The 17,150-nt window shown below is 36.1% G+C and overlaps 1 protein-coding gene across 4 annotated transcripts in view; it reads left to right on the top strand.

Annotated features, from left to right (window-relative positions):
* Window positions 1-14,730, top strand: part of LOC127452739 (uncharacterized) — a 36,421-nt gene extending 21,691 nt beyond the window's left edge. For 3 of the 4 annotated variants that reach the window (XM_051718433.1, XM_051718423.1, XM_051718403.1), the window contains 15 exons: window positions 63-125; window positions 235-291; window positions 385-432; window positions 4,577-4,672; window positions 4,759-4,809; window positions 5,214-5,270; window positions 5,392-5,445; window positions 5,555-5,656; window positions 5,736-5,789; window positions 5,888-5,971; window positions 8,418-8,504; window positions 8,796-8,835; window positions 8,935-8,989; window positions 10,775-11,108; window positions 12,407-14,730. In XM_051718433.1, coding sequence (XP_051574393.1) covers window positions 63-125; window positions 235-291; window positions 385-432; window positions 4,577-4,672; window positions 4,759-4,809; window positions 5,214-5,270; window positions 5,392-5,445; window positions 5,555-5,656; window positions 5,736-5,789; window positions 5,888-5,971; window positions 8,418-8,504; window positions 8,796-8,835; window positions 8,935-8,989; window positions 10,775-11,108; window positions 12,407-12,820 — 1,596 coding nt within the window. In that variant the 3' untranslated portion in view covers window positions 12,821-14,730. The remainder of the gene's footprint in view (window positions 1-62; window positions 126-234; window positions 292-384; window positions 433-4,576; window positions 4,673-4,758; window positions 4,810-5,213; window positions 5,271-5,391; window positions 5,446-5,554; window positions 5,657-5,735; window positions 5,790-5,887; window positions 5,972-8,417; window positions 8,505-8,795; window positions 8,836-8,934; window positions 8,990-10,774; window positions 11,109-12,406) is intronic. The other variant, XM_051718412.1, reaches the window with a different exon arrangement.
* The last annotated feature ends 2,420 nt before the right edge of the window (window positions 14,731-17,150 follow it).

Raw genomic sequence — 17,150 nt, 5'->3', positions numbered from 1 at the left:
ATATTTGTGTAAACCTCATCTTTGTATCCTGTATTATTAAGGCATTTTATCACCTCTTGTAGGAAAATGACAGGTTGGATGAACTGAAGGGAGCATGTGGCTACACGCCTCACTCAGAGTTCAAGGTAAAGAGGTCTACAGGCAAATACATGGGCCTGACTGTGTGTGTGTGTGTGTGTGTGTGTGTGTGTGTCCACTTTAACAACATATTTCCTTTGATACTTTTGTTACTAGGAAGACACATTATTGAAAACTGAAGCTGGACACAGCTACTCACCTGGTGATTTTAAGGTGCGGACTGTAAATAGAAATTTAGAAAGAATCATATATTCTGTTTCTTTTTAGTTCGGATGGGCTAATTGCTTATAAATTACATTTTTCTAGAGTTCATATTTCAGTGGGTTTGTGAGATCTCCTTCATGGGATTCAAAGGTAGGACGCTTGATCAATCTAATTTCATGTATATATATATATATATATATATATATATATATATATATATACAGTTGTGCTCAAAAGTTTGCATACCCTTGGAGAATTGGTAATATATGTACCATTTTTAAAGAAAACATGAGTGAGCAGGCAAAACACATTTCTTTTATTTCTTATGGGATTCATATTCAACTGTAGGTTATAACAGAATGGCACAATTATAAAACAAAACATGGCAACAAAGAAAAAAATGAAATGATCCCTGTTCAAAAGTCTGCATACCCTTAGTTCTTAATACTGTGTATTGCCCCCTTTAGCATCAATGACAGCATGCAGTCTTTTGTAATAGTTGTCTATGAGGCCCCAAATTCTTGCAGGTGGTATAGCTGCCCATTCGTCTTGGCAAAATGCCTCCAGGTCATGCAAAGTCTTTGGACGGCCACTCCAGAACCTTCAACTTATTCTGCTGTAACCACTGGAGGGTCAACTTGGCCTTGTGCTTAGGGTCATTGTCGTGCTGGAAAGTCCAAGAGCGTCCCATGCGCTTCTTTTGTGCAGAAGAATGCAAATTGTCTGCCAGTATTTTCTGATAACATGCTGCATTCATTTTGCCATAAATTTTCACAAGATTCCCCATGCCTTTAGAGCTCACACACCCCCAAAACATCAGTGAGCCACCAACATGCTTCACAGTGGGGATGGTATTCTTTTCACTATAGGCCTTGTTGACCCCTCTCCAAACATAGCGCTTATGGTTGTGACCATAAAGCTCTATTTTGGTCTCGTCACTCCAAATTACAGTGTGCCAGAAGCTGTGAGGCATGTCAAAGTGTTGCTGGGCATATTGTAACCGGGCTTTTTTGTGGCATTGGCGCAGTAAAGGCTTCTTTCTGGCAACTCGACCATGCAGTTCATTTTTGTTCAAGTATCATCGTATTGTGCTCCTTGAAACAACCACACCGTCTGTTTCCCAGAGCAGCCTGTATTTCTCCTCAGGTTACCTGTGGGTTTTTCTTTGTATCCTGAACAATTCTTCTGGCAGTTGTGGTTGAAATCTTTCTTGGTCTACCTGACCTTGGCTTGGTATCAAGAGATCCCTGAATTTTCCACTTCTTAATAAGTGATTGAACAGGACTGACTGGCGTTTTCAAGGCTTTGGATATCTTTTTATATCATTTTCCATCTTTATAAAGTTCCATTACCTTGTTACGCAGGTCTTTTGACAGTTCTTTTCTGCTCCCCATGGCTCAGTATCTAGCTTGCTCAGTGCATCCACGGGAGGGCTAACAAACTCATTGATTATTTATGCACAGGCACTAATTGCAATTTAAAAAGACACAGGTGTGGGAAATTAACCTTTAATTGCCATTTAAACCTGTGTGTGTCACCTTGTGTGTCTGTAACAAGGCCAAACATTCAAGGGTATGTAAACTTTTGATCAGGGCCATTTGGGTGATTTCTGTTATCATTATGATTTAAAAAGGAGCCAACCAACTATGTGAATCATATGATCACTATCCTTAAATAAAAGACAGGTTTTTTTTTTTTTTTTTTGCATGATCAGTCATATTTTCAAAATCAATCAATCAGGGTAATCAAACTTTTGAGCACAACTGTATATATATATATATATATATATATATATATATATATATATATATATATATATATATATATATATATACCGTTCAGCCACAAGATTATAACCACCTGCCTAATATTGTGTAGGTCCCCCTCATGCCACCAAAACAGCACCGTTATTCTGAGATGATATTCTTCTCACCACAATTGTACAGAGCGGTTATCTGAGTTACTGTAGACTTTGTCAGTTCAAACTAGTCTGGCCATTCTCTGTTGACCTCTCTCATCAACAAGGTGTTTCCATCCACAGAACTGCCACTCACTGGATGTGTTTTGTTTTTGTTTTACCATTCTGAGTAAATTCTAGAGACTGTTGTGCGTGAAAATCCCAGGAGATCAGCAGTTACAGAAATACTCAAACCAGCCCGTCTGGCACCAACAATCATGCCACGGTCCAAATCACTGAGATCACATTTTTCCCCATTCTGATGGTTGATGTAAACATTTACAGAAGCTCCTGACCCATATCTGACTGATTTTATGCACTGCTGCCACACGATTGGCTGATTAGATAATCGCATGGATGATTGTTGGTGCCAGATGGGCTGGTTTGAGTATTTCTGTAACTGCTGATTTCCTGGGATTTTCACACACAACAGTCTTTACTCTGGTGTCAAAAACAAAAAACATCCAGTGAGTGGCAGTTCTGTGGACTAAAATGCCTTGTTGATGAGAGAGGTCAACAGAGAATGGCCAGACTGGTTCGAACTGACAAATTCTATGGTAACTAAGACAACCGCTCTGTACAATTGTGGTGAGAAGAATTTCGCCTCAGAATGCTATTCTGAGACGCGGGTTGGCGCTGTTTTGACGGCACGAGGGGGACCTACACAATGTTAGGCAGGTGGTTTTAATGTTGTGGCTGATCGGTGTATATATATATATATATATATATATATATATATATATATATATATATATATATATATATATATATATATATATATATAATATTAGTGTTCACAATCTATACAAATATTTAATAGAATTAATGACATTTTATGCCGATTAAGTATTAGAATTAATTGCAATTAATTGCATATAACAATATTTGCCCAGAAAGGCCCCCCAAATAAAAATAATATATAATAATTCTATAATAATGTAATGCATTTTAATAACTAAAATGCATTACATTATTGTGGCAGACAAGTACAGCATTGATAAAACAATACAAAAAGTGGCTTTAAAAGGCAATATATTGTTTATTTCCATATTATTGAACATAAACCTATCACTGGCCTACAGTTCACAGCAATACATTTTACAACTGAATTAGTCAATCTGTCTGAGGTAAGCTTACTATAAGTGCTTTTCTAAAGACACTTCAACATACACACTGCATTTTCAATTGGAGTTGCGCTTACTGCCCCCTGCTGATTACAACTTGCAAAAAAACACACTGTATTTTTATATAATTAATCGTAATTAATTAACGAGTTAAATCAACAGCCCTAATATATATATTTAAAACATTAACATTTATATAAAAACATTCATATTTATTAAAACCTGATAATTATTTTATGTGTAAATTTTAATTCCCCTCTGTTACTTATTTACCTCAGAATATTAGTGAACTAGTCATTTTTAATGACATAATGAAGAGCAAGGGACATCATTTGATCTTTCAGAGGAACCAAGTTCAAAAGTTGTCAAGTTTTGCTCTTATTTAACGTTCATATTTTATTGTTTTTTAAAATATGCCCTACAAGATTAGTCAAGAATAAAATATTCCTCCTGTGACATAAAAAAAAAGTTCCACTTGTTTTGCTGCTATTTATAGAAAAGTCATATTGTTCACTCTTGAATGATAATGAAAAGAGGACACAACAGCCATCAAATTGCTTTGAAACATTCCTCCCATCACATCATGTAGGTTAATTTTATGGAAAGCTGTAAATACTGTAGGCCCTATTTTAAGAGCACTAGCGTTATGCCATAAGTCATAAGCGTAAAGTCAATGGGCATGTACATTATGTTTTGGTATTTTCATGCGAGCATGTGCTAAGTCTAGGCGCAAGTGGGTTTGGCAAAATCACGCGCACAATTTGCTAATTGGCTGGGTCAGGTGCAATTTAATTCTGAGGTCCTTCTCCGGCACCGTCTGCTTCCTATTATATAGTCCATTCCCTAAAGCAAGTTTTAATGACCCTTCCATACCAACACAATAACATTGACTCAACCAATGCCCTGAATTGGGGGCTGGACTATCTGTTTGTTCAATGATCAGCAGCAGACCAACTGCGAATCCGTTCAAAACAAACCTTTTATTTTGCCAATCCATTCGGTGGTGCAGAAGACACACTTCAGCTTTAAGACATTCTTTGTCAGATAGAGTGTTACAGAAATTTACTTAAATTAAAAAAATTTCATAAAAGCATCTACTAAATGACTAAATGTCTAAAAATCACCTTTCGAAAATGGAAAAGGCCCTCTTTTCTATAAAATGCCTCTTGGATGGCAGTGTGTATAATAATTGTCATCTTTTTTTTATATTTAGGCAGCCAAACATGAGAAAGACTTTAATAAAGGAACAGATGTCATCACATGTTTAGACGGCAATGAAAAACATCAAGAGATGCAAGACTGTCGACCAGTAAGTTCTTCCTTTAAAATGCTCTTGTGATCTTAATGCATTTCTTAATCAAAAGCTTTGATTTTATTTCTCGCCTGTTTGCACAGAAGAAGCCAATTAAATTTAAATTTCCCAGCTTGCATCGAAGAAAATCAAAGGTAACCCTTCAAAACAAAAACTGAGAAGATTCAATGCATTGTTACAGTTTACAGCATTATAAATCTATTCAGACCATATATGTAAGGGATAATGTACACTCAGCCAGTCTTATTGTGCTTATTGCAGTGACCAATTATTATATTGCTATCCATCAAATAAATAAATGGACATGAAATATTGATTTTACTATATAGGAAATCACTTGCCAGGGACAATGTCACTTATAGTGTTGTTATACAAAAATATTTGACCACAGAATGCAACCACTGACCTATCACAATTAAGTATTCCAGAGAATCATGTAATAATAAAAATGAAATTATTAATAAAGAGCATTAAAGTTTACTTTGTACATAATTCAGCAACTGAACATTTACAAACATCGCTGGTGCATGTGTTTTAGAGTAATGAAGTTGCTGAAGTCAAACAGCTGGCAACCAGAGACCATGATGCTTCAGCGGTGAACAACCCTGTCTTTTTCTTGAGATTTTCAGTGTCATTATTACCATTTATCACCATTTTATTACCATTTATTATCAGTGTATTATCTTTTCATTGACATCATTTTCTTCATTTTGCAGCTAAAGAAAACTTCAATTTTTCAAGTGCCACCAATGCCCCAGCAAGACTCAAAGGTGATATATTGTCTGTCCTCTGAACTCTGTATACCCCACTAATTAAATGCTGTTAAATGTAAGATTCTAAAGAAAAGGTTGGTTGATGTCATCTGTCTAAAACGTCTAGAGCACTGAGGATGAGGATGAGGTCCCTCAAAAGGGTGCAGATCTTTTCAAGGCAGGCGACCATGAGTTTTCAGAGGATGCTGGCTGGGAGGAATACACTCTGGTATCTTTATCTTTGAATTTTTATGCTTCTCTCATTGTTCACACAAATGTGTTTTTAAAGCTGATGTTGCTTTCCCCAGGACAATAAGCCTCAGAAATCCAATAAAATGAGCAAGCATGGCAAGTGGTCCAAGGTAATTTTTTTATGTGTTTGTATATCATTTTATACTCTACAGTCACCTCATTCCCTATGACCTCATCTTGTGCATATCTGTGCTCCTGCTCTTCTCAGAATAAAGATGTAATGGACTTTCCTAAAGACCTTTTGCCTCCAGGTGCTACATCTGGAGACTTTTACCTGTCTGAGGCTGCTAAGGTATTTGTATATTAATTACCCAGCCTGATCTCATGAATGCTTAGTGACGGTGGCAACATTTTTGCAAAACGGAATTCCATGCTTCATTACACGGTTTGCTGCAGTTTCCCAGTGAAATGTCCTGTGGGGGGCGCCATTTGGATTTTTGGGCCCCCTGACAACTTTGCACACTAGGACCCCTATTTTATCGCAACCCTTACAAGATTATTTTTTTTATTAAAAGTTATCATTATTAATAAACATGAAAATAAACAGGATTGAACATTCAATAAGAGACATTAAAAAACACATTTGAGTTTGAAATGTTCATTAAATAACGTATTCGAAATAACTGTACAATAAATGAACATATACATATTAAAATGTTTGATCATGTAATTTTAGTACGTTAGGACTGTGTTTCTAATGGAAATGTTGGATTGTTTTGTTTTTAATGTTGATTTTGATTTAAAGTAATCTCTTGGAATATCTTAAGGCAAACAAAACCATATCTTTTCTCCTACAAGAGCATTAGAATAGAACAGGTGTTTTACAGGTGAAAAACTGAAAGCTTGGTCCAAAATTCAAAGAGGCCCAGACTTTTGCCTAAGACTAAAGCCATTGATTTTACTTTTTCATTTGTAAGAATGACTATATTTTTGGCTCATTATTGATTGGGTCAGTGTAACTGTGGTTTCTATAAAATGAACTGTATTATTTTTTGGAACAAACAATAGCCTGAAAATGTAAAATCCACATTTAAAACTGCCTTTATAATAAAATCAAGTAGACTTTTCCTTCCCCTTTTAAAGTTTTAATATGAATATATAACATTTCAGTCAAATCAGACCTGATACTAAGTTGGTGATGCTACAGTAATGGCACACGTTATGTTTTTCTCGTCTTTTCCTCGCCAGCGCTATTTAGAATGTCGGAGCTGTCTGGCCTTATGAAATGTTTGACATTCTCCACAGTGCTTCAAAGTTGAAAATTCTTGGTTTAATATAGGTTTTGTGGTCTGAGCCAGACTATTTAGTGCTCTGCACAATCCAGTCAAGCACGGTTTTTGACACGTCCAGCGCGAGGATGCGCGAGTCGCGCCTCGCTGTACAAATGGAAGCGCATTTAGTGCTTAAAAATTATATTGGGGATAAACCACTAAACGTCTTAAGGGGGATCTCAAACATTAGATCCTCTTTTATTATCAAGCAAGAGCATTTTAGCTAACCAATGCGAAGTGGCCCCTGGGGGTGCCAAAAGAAAGTAAATTTGTGTCGTAATCACATGAGGATTTTAAGGTGAATATTAGATTGATGAGTAAAACGTACCATCCTAAAGTAAAACTTTAACCTAAACCTAACCAATAGTGTTCTAAAAGCAAATGAGAGGTGAACAAAACCGACATTGGTTGGGCTCGAACGTTGATCTTCCGAGTGCAAAGTCCAACACTCTTTCTACCATGGAAACTAATCACATTGGAATAAGTGTGTAAATGTGTGTTAAAATCTGGGTTAAAATGTGTAATTTTTCAAATAGTAAAAGTTTTTCTACCTCATAACATAGCAGTGTGTGAGTAATAGAAGCCACTGAAGTCGTGATTTGTGTGAAAGTTAATAAAACTCATAGTTGTTGTAGCGCCTCTAGTGCTCCAAAACCTTGTGCTCCAAATGCCTCAATAAACTTGAGGTGAACTGCGTTCCCAATGCTTACTGAACCATGGGTGGCGAACCATATGGTTTGTTTTTTTACTGAGAACCTGTACACCCCTGTATATATATATATATATATATATATATATATATATATATATATATATATATATATACTGTACACATGTATAACAAAATAATTCAACCGTACTGTATAGAGTGTTATTATTTAGGTCACATTTCAAGCAGCAAAAACAAAACACTCTGAAGGCATGTGGCTCTTCATGTGGGCAGTTGGCAGTTGTTACAGGAAGATTCCTGTTTTTTCCAGCCTCACCCTTTAATGCTTATATGAATCCCATCATGCTCTCTGCTTGAAAGGCATTACAAGTATGTTTAAGTTTGAGATGACTTTTGTCCCTCTGACACATGCTAGAACCAGTTTTACCAGCGTAAAGTTGACTAGGCTTCACCTCGAGGACATTTTAAAAGCAGTTATGCTGTAGTTTTTCAAAGTAGGTTAAAATAATACAGTTACGGTGTAATAAGAATTTATGGAAATTATGTTTGTCAGTACAAGTGATTGAATTGTTGACAAGTGGTCGGCCGATATGAGTTTATATATATATATATATATATATATATATATATATATATATATATATATACTGAAATTGGTTATTATCAATCGACAAGGCTGTCCATAGATCTTGAAGCTGACACAAAGTGTGATAACATTTCTGTTAATTAACCAAATAGATTATTTGAAATGTTATTATTTTCTTTCTTTCCATATCTTATCGCTCCTTCCCTCGAAGGCTGAATGGATGTCTGCTCAGATGGACATGAGAAGAGCAAAAGAGCAAGAGGAGGATCAGAGGCTGGAAGACGGGGAAGATGAAGGGGTCGGTCTTACTAAAAACCAGTTATTCATGTTTACATTACAAACTACCTGGGCATCTTTACTTTGGCCAGAATTCCATTAATGAAGCCATATAAAATTCAAGACAATAAAGGAATAGTTCCCCCCAAAATGACAATTCTGTCATCATTCTTGCGCACATTCAAACTTAAATTAAAACAGCATCAGTAAATGAGTAAATGATGATAGAATTTTTTTTGTGTGTGTGAACTATTCCATTAATTTATTAAACTAGCTGTCGGCAAGATTTCGTTAATGAGTCTTTTATTTACAGGACACTGACAGCCTCATGGAGTGGTGGAACACAGTTGAGTGTGAGTTTAGCATCAAATTACAATTACAAAATTACAATTGACCAATTTACACAGTGCACGTGATATCTGAGTGTTTTAACATATATTTTCCCTTTTCAGTTTGGGATGAATTGCCTTCTGATGAGAATATCAGCTTTAAAGAGGATGAGACCATGTAAGACTTCATTAAAGGTTTTTAGTTGGTTCTGTCCATTGTTCTGTCCACCGAACTCCAAAGCATTGCATACGTGAAACTGCAATGTAACTACAGCTGCAGGTTTGTGACGAGCTTACACACTGGCTGTGCTTTTGCTGTGTGACAAAGCTGCTGCTTAATAGAGAAAATAAAGTTATTTCTGGGTTACTATATTATTCACTCACCGACCACTTTATTAGGAACACCTGTACACCTACTTATTCATGTGATTATCTAATCAGCCAATCGTGTGGCAGCAGTGCAATGCATAAAATCATGCAAATACGGGTCAAGAGCTTCTGTTAATGTTCACCATCAGAATGGGTAAAAAATTTGATCTTTATAAACCGTGGCATGATTGTTGGTGCCAGATGGGCTGGTTTGAGTATTTCTGTAACTGCTGATCTCCTGGGATTTTCACGTACAACAGTCTCTAGAGTCTGGAGAATGGCCAGACTGGTTCAAGCTGACAGAAAGGCTACGGTAACTCAGATAACCATGTCGGGTTCCACTTCTGTCAGCTAAGAATAGAAAATTGAGGCTGCAGTGGGCACAGGCTCACCAAAACTCGACAGTTAAAGACTGGAAAAACATAGCCTGGTCTGATGAATCTCGATTTCTGCTGAGGTACACAGCAGAAGGGCTCACTACAGCCTCAGCTTTTTGAACATTTACTGAAGCTCCTGAACTGTATCTGCAAATTTAATGCATTGCTTATGCAGTTTTTAATGCTGTAGCATTTGGTGTGAAACAAGCCTTCTGTTCAAAAGTAGTTACCCACCTAAACAGAGTTGTTGTCTTCATCATGTGGTCTTGGTCTTGAGACCTCCAGGTCCACATACACATTCTCTGGGTCTGGGTCTGGGTCTTGGCTTGAGGCGTGGTCACATTTACCTTTGCAAGTTGAAATTCCGTGTGCGAAATACAGTCATCTCAATGGGAATCTGCGTAATCAGGAAATTTTGCCTGATGGACTTCCGGTGTCGATATTTCTCTACACATATTTTGTGTGGGGTTCATGTTTGGTGAACTTTGGCATACAAATTTGTGGCGTTGACCAAGAGGTAGTTGCTTGGTTTGGCACTGTTGGGGCTGTGTTTCACACTCAGTTACGCAACATATTCATGCATAATTTTGTAGTGCAAAGGTAAATTTGACCGTGCCTTTATGGTCTCAGACAAGACTGCAGTCTATTTCTTACATTCTAAAGGTGATAATTATCTCAACCAATTATATCTTCATTTTAGAGCATTCATAAGAATTCCATGGCCACTGTACGAAGTGTCATGGTTTGAAAGTAACACCATGTCCTAACCAGACTTGACTCGATAACGCATCTTTTCCATGTTAATCAGACTTCTTGTCCTAACTTACCATGACGAGCGATGGAACATTCTGTCAATCGCTTGGTTTCTATTTCTGAAACATTGCACCATGTAGCCCCATCCGCTGTTTGATTCAGAATGGAGGAGACGTGACAGACATACCGAAGCCCTCCGACTTTTCTCCAAATCCTTGTCACGTGGTGCATGGCGAAATAGCAACAGGAGTAACGCATGAACATGACATTGGCTTAAAAATGGACAGCCCAATTCTTGAACAAACAGGTCTTGGTCTGGGTCTTAAGGTGTCTGGTGTTGGTCTGGGTCTTCTTATTGCTCAAATTCTGCTCCTAAGTATTCCACAGAGTTTAACATAGCTTCAAATTGTCAAACAGTGTTTTCTGTTTTCTATAGCTTTTTCCTCTCATTTCTCTTCTGTAAGATCATTCAAAGCTATTGCAGATAAGGTCCATCGTGGCCTCCGCGTGTACCTGAAGCTCTTCATGGAACGAGCTGAACTTCTCTACCAGCATGTGCTGATCTTATATGCCATCGCTGAAGACCTCAGTAACTTCCACCATCGTGCTAAAATAGCAAACATCACCGGAGGCACCACCACAGCTGTGGGTGGAGCTGCAGCCATCGCTGGCCTGGCACTAGTTCCTGTCACTTTTGGTGCTTCCCTTGTTATCTCGGCCATTGGATTGGGTGTGGCCACAGCGGGCGGCATCACAGCAGCTTCAGCCACCATTTCGGATAAATTCAACAACATGCATGTATGCATTAAAGGCCTTGTTTCCATTAATTATTATGGACCAAGCATTGAAAGTGCGTAGATACCTATTGTGTAATTATGACATTTTCATGGTAAACCAAGCCTCACAAACATGAGTAATTGGATTTTTGATTTTAAAAACATTAGACTGAAACAGGTTGACAAACCAGATGCCAAAAAAAAAAAAAAAAAAAAAAAAAAAAGTGAGTGAGGCTGTGTCTTGGCAACCCTTGTGCATATTGAAACGAAACTAATTATCATTGCCACCATGCCCTTAAGGTACAGTGTGTGCAAAGTTTCAAGCCAGCACCAACCAGTGGTCAAAAGTTAGAAGCAATAATGGGTAACACTTTCTATGAAGCCAGTTTTTATAATGCATTGTAGAGGCTTTATAAATGCATTATAGAGCATTTGTAATGTCTCATAATATGCCTTATATGATATAACCCCTCATAAATCATTGTAACCACAGTTATAATACATTAGAATACTTGCCTATTCATAGGTGTACCTTAGAGTATAATGCATTATAACATAAACAACATTAAATGTTATCTTTTATCTTATTTTAACTATCAATATGTAAGTAATATAACATATTACAACTGTGGTTATAATTATTTGTGAGAAGTTATAACATATAAGGTGTATTTAAGACATTATGAATGCTTTATAATGCATTTACAATGCATTATAAATATGGACTTCTTAGAAAGTGTAATCCAATCTACTTCAAGCCTTTGAAGCAACTGTCTAAAAACCTGGCAGCCAAGGAGTGCCACAACCAACAACAACACTTTCTATGAAGCCCATATTTATAGTATAATGCATTGTAAAGGCATTATAAATATCATAATACACCTTATATATTATAACTTCTCAAATAATTGTAACCACAGTTATAATACATTAAAATACTTACCTATTAATAGTTATACCTTAGAGTATAATGCATTATAAAATGACAAACATCCAATTTGTTGTCTTTTATCTTAGTTTAACAATGAATAGGTAAGTGTTATAATGTATTATAACAGTGTTATAATAAAAGTTATAACATAATTTGTTTATAAGATTTATTAATGCTTTATTATGCCTTTACAATGCATTATAAATATGAAAAAGTGTTACCCAATAATGTATATACTTCAAGCCTTTGAAGCAATTGTCTAAACAACTTGCAGTAAAAAAAAAAAAAAACCTGTCAGTATAGATTTTGTACAAAATGTTTCATTTGACATGTTTAAATTACTGTTTAAATGATGAACTGCCTCTTGTTTTACCTCTATCCTCACCCAGGACCGTAAGAAGATTGAAATAATCATTCAAGACTATGAGGCCCAGTTGGTCGAGATGCAACACTGTTTGCAGTTTATCACTGAAGGTCTTCGCCGCCTACGTAGCCACCCGTTGCTACGACGGAACAACTACTTTATTGCTGACTGGGAAGTACGAAGGGCCCTCCAAACCATTAGCTTCGTAAGTGACCCAGTAGAACGAGCTGAAGAAATAACAAACAATACGATGGCCAAGTTGGCCAGCCTGCATAAAGGAATGGACAAGTACTTCACTAAAGACTCAAAGGAGGTGAAGAAGGGCTGTAAGAAGGAGGTGACTGCTGAAGTTAAAAGCCTGGCCAAGAACCTGCAAGAAGGCTTAGTGGAGCTTAACTCTATCAGAGAACAACTGCTTGATGCATGTGGAAATATATAAAACCAGCTATAATTAGCCTACAGTACTGCAATGAGCAATCTGATTTTCAATATTCCATTATAGCACCATTATGACATAAAATACACTGCTTGGCCAAAAGAAAAGTTGCATACTCTAATATTTCATTGGACCGCCTTTAGCTTTGATTACGGCTTGCATTAGTCTTGGCATTGTTGCAACATCACAACATTTATTTCCGTCCAGAGTTGGATGAATTTTTGGCCGATATCTTGTATTGACAACAGGAGAGTCGAACCACTCCGTAAAGTCTTCTCCAGCACATCCCAAAGACTTTCAATGGGGTTAAGGTCAGGACTCTGTGCTGGCCAATTCATTTGTGAAAATTATTCCACATGCTCACAGAACCACTCTTAGTGCCCACTGTACAAGCCTCTGGAGGCAGTGTTACGATCTGGGGTTGCTTCAATTGGTCAGGTCTAGGCTCAGCAACATTATGTGGCAATAAAATGAAGTCAGCTGACTACCTGAATGTACTGAATGACCAGGCTATTCCATCAATTTATTTTTTATTCCCTGACGGCACGGGCATATTCCAGAACAACAATGCCAAGATTCATTGACTCAAATTGGGAAGAGTGGTTCTGGTGCATCGCTTCATGCGCTTCCCTTCTTCGCCTGATGCGCCCATCACTTTGGAATAGGGTAAATCTAGCCTCAATAACAAGTGGCTTTCTTATGGCCACACAGCTGTTTAGTGCCAATCCTGTAAGTTCTCATCACATTGTGAGTGTGGAAATGCTCTTACTTACACTATTAAACATAGCTGTGAGATATGTCTTCCGACATGATTGTTTAAGAAATGAGAAGCTATGCACTGCATCAGTTAGGGTTAAAAGAATTGTTACCAGCTGAAACACATTAATCACTGCAATACTGATCCAGTCATAGGCTCTTAAGTATCTGCTTATTTAAATCCAAACGGCAACTTTTTTTGGCCAGGCAGTGTAGTATTTTAACGTGGTTGTATTTTCACCTAATGCACGAGTCACAGTTTGTGGTTGAGGTGTAGTTTTTATAGGAGTAGTTCGATTTCCCTGTTCAGAGGCCACTTCACATACACAAGTATTCCATTTTATATACATTTTTAATTATTAGATATTTTTATTTAAACTTTGGATAAAATTCACGTTAGTCATTATACTGTATATACAGTAAACAATTATTAGAAAACTAAACTTTTGCAGAAACAAACTACTGTCTTGCTGCTATGTTTTAATTGTATGTATCCTTAAAGCTAATGTAGATTCGATTTAATCTATGCGGATGCAATTAAAGTTTATTACTTCGCTTTCTTTATAACAGATTGTGGTGGGGTGCTCACAATAACTTATAATGGCAAAGATAAAATGAAAGGCTACATTTAACCTGAACCGTGCAACTTTGCTACAGTAAAATGCTATTACCGGTAACAGAATTATGAAGTTACTTAGAAGGGAAAATTACCTTTTTCAACAAACACGCCCAGTGCTTTTTTTATGTCATACTTTCTAAGCATTCTCTTATGTCCTTTGACCATAAAGTTCAAGACTGCGGTAAAGTTGGTTTCATATTCACACATTCAGACTTCTTTTGTCAATAGATTTCTAATAGTGGATGTAATACGATCAGTGTTTGTCAAATATATTAACTGGCACGTATGACAATCAGCTACATATTTCTTTATTGTATGCCTTTCCTACACTGACAATCGGTACATTTCTATTCTTGTAACATACTCTTTATATTAAAACATGTTTTTCATGCAACCTTAATGCACTTTTCGATTATTTCAGCCATTGTATTACTAGTTGAGTGGATGTTGAATATTGAATTTGTGGATGTTGAAGGTTGAATACCTCAGACATATTGGTCTGCTTTAAAAATATAAACCTTTATTGATTTTTGATTTTAATAAATAAAAAGTGAGTAGCTTCTCCATTGTTGTACAGGTTAATTGGTACTAATAGCTACTAAAACTAATATTTAAAACATTTATTTAAAGGACACAGTACACCTTTTGTCAACTGTGTCTGTTAAGAAAAAATTTCAAGAGAATGGTCAGTACACTTTGAATTATTATAAAGAAATAACAAATTATTAATGTTTCCTTCAGAGCATAGGTTACTTACTAGAACTTTTATTTTGCACCAGTCACCCCAAAATTTCAATCCCTTTTTAATGGTTGGACACAGTTCTTCAAAACAAATTGAACAATTTTAAGGACCCTCTACTGGTTATACACTTCACACTTTAGTTTGGAAATTGCAATGTCTACTATGCACCACAGAGTTTTGTAAGGATGTACTAATAAGAGTTTAATACTTTCTAAATGGTTGAACCAATTACTCTAAAACAAGCTGGAAAACCTTCTGGGGAACCTAAAGGACATGCGACATCTCTACAGTACACAATATTTGGTTCAAATCTTCAATGTCTAGAAGCATTGTGTAGTGCTGACTTGGATCATGACACAATATACAGTTCAGTAGTTGTTGAAAGGAGGGACAGACTGATCCTTATATTTACCCCAAGGGTAAAACTACAGCTCAGGGTTATTCAAATTTCACTATTACTTTAGTTTAAAACTTTTTTTAAAACAATTCTAAAGTTTAATAACTATAAAATGGTGCAAGGGATAATTCTAAAACAACTTTAACATCATCAAGCATCCTCTAACGGACAGACTACAACCCTTAGTAATGACTGAAGGCAACTGTATTGCTAAATTGTGAGAACTGTAATTAATTTATTTTAAATTCACCTCACAGCAAACTCAGTGCTACCCACTAAGCAACTGTGCTGCCCTCAGAATCCCCTTTAGTTTGCATATACATTTTCCCAAACTATTTGTTCATTGACTCAAAACCTAATGAATCTTTTATATTATTTCATCCGAAAGTCCAAACAATTGAGCAAAATTACCATGCACTGGCACATGGTGGAAATGTGCACATTCAGCACCACACACATGGACAGTACATACATGTCATGATTAAAATGAACATCACTAATATTAAGCTGTTATATATTCAGTAGGGTTCATGTATGGATTTCCATCTTGTTTTAGAACAATCTGTTCTACCTCTAATCTATTGAGCTCTATAAGTTACCGCATTAGAAAGTCAAAGGGACAAAATGGATTTGACAAAAGCCAGACTTTGAGGTGTAGAATGTCCTTTAGAGGATGCTTGATAATGTTGAAGTTGTTTTGATGTGATCTGTGCAAGCATATAAAAGGTATTGATATTTTTAAGGGAAATTTGCCATTCAGAAAGTTGGTATGTCACGTTAACCAACACTTACCAACATTTGACCAATCAGTTCAAATAGTGCTTTACGTTTTTAATGGAAAATAAACATGACCAAAATTTAACCAAGTTGGAAAACCAAAACCTGCCAAGGTTGGAAAGCTGCAAGCTTTAATATGTCCTGTGGTGTATAGATTAGGTTTTCCAAGTTGTTGAAGAGTAATCTTGTCAACCATAAAATAGCTGTACTCCACATGAATTATATATATATATATATATAAACATAAACCTGCCTTATTAAAAAGGCAACAAATTCAGCAGGCTGTACAATTGCACAAAGCTGTAGAAGGCCAATTAGTATTTCCTGAATGTTTTCTTGTGTGTATCACATGAATTTGGACAATCATTCAGATGTGGTTTTCATTTGCTTAATATTGATTGACAAGGACAAACATTCGCTGAGCAGAAGTTAAATTTACATCAAGAGATTTCTAAAGATGTTCTACAACTTGTTTTGGAACCTTAACAGACCAAGTCAAGCAGAGATGTTCAGCTCTGAAGCCGGGGCCGGTTGACGTAGAATATAATATGTAATTTGTAGACGGCTCCTTAGAGCTCGTTGCCCCATAGAGATCAATACTTTTGTCCATCGACTTCAAGAGAAAATAGCATTGTAGCTCATTGCCATACTTGTCAATATTAATAATTTACTTAATATCCTTAGATGAATTGCTGTGAACTGTAGGCCAGTGATAGGTTTATGTTTAATAATATGGATTCTAAAGCCAATTTTTTGTATTGTCTGATCAATGCTTTACTAATCTGCCACAATAATGCAATGCATTTTTAATTATCTGAATTGTTATTTTTTATAATATATATATATATTTTATTTATAATTTTTTAAATATAACTATTTATAATTATTTAATCAGTATATATTGAATTATTGTTATTTGAGGGGCTTTCTCTGCAAGTATTTATATATGCAATTAACTGCGATTTATTCGAATGTTTCTTTGGCATACCATGTAATTAATTAGATACATTTTTTTTATTGATTGACAGCCCTAAAACAGACC

The sequence above is a fragment of the Myxocyprinus asiaticus genome, chromosome 2, assembly GCF_019703515.2.
Source record: "Myxocyprinus asiaticus isolate MX2 ecotype Aquarium Trade chromosome 2, UBuf_Myxa_2, whole genome shotgun sequence".
Lineage (NCBI taxonomy): Eukaryota > Metazoa > Chordata > Actinopteri > Cypriniformes > Catostomidae > Myxocyprinus > Myxocyprinus asiaticus.
This window is presented reverse-complemented; position numbering and strand designations above follow the sequence as displayed.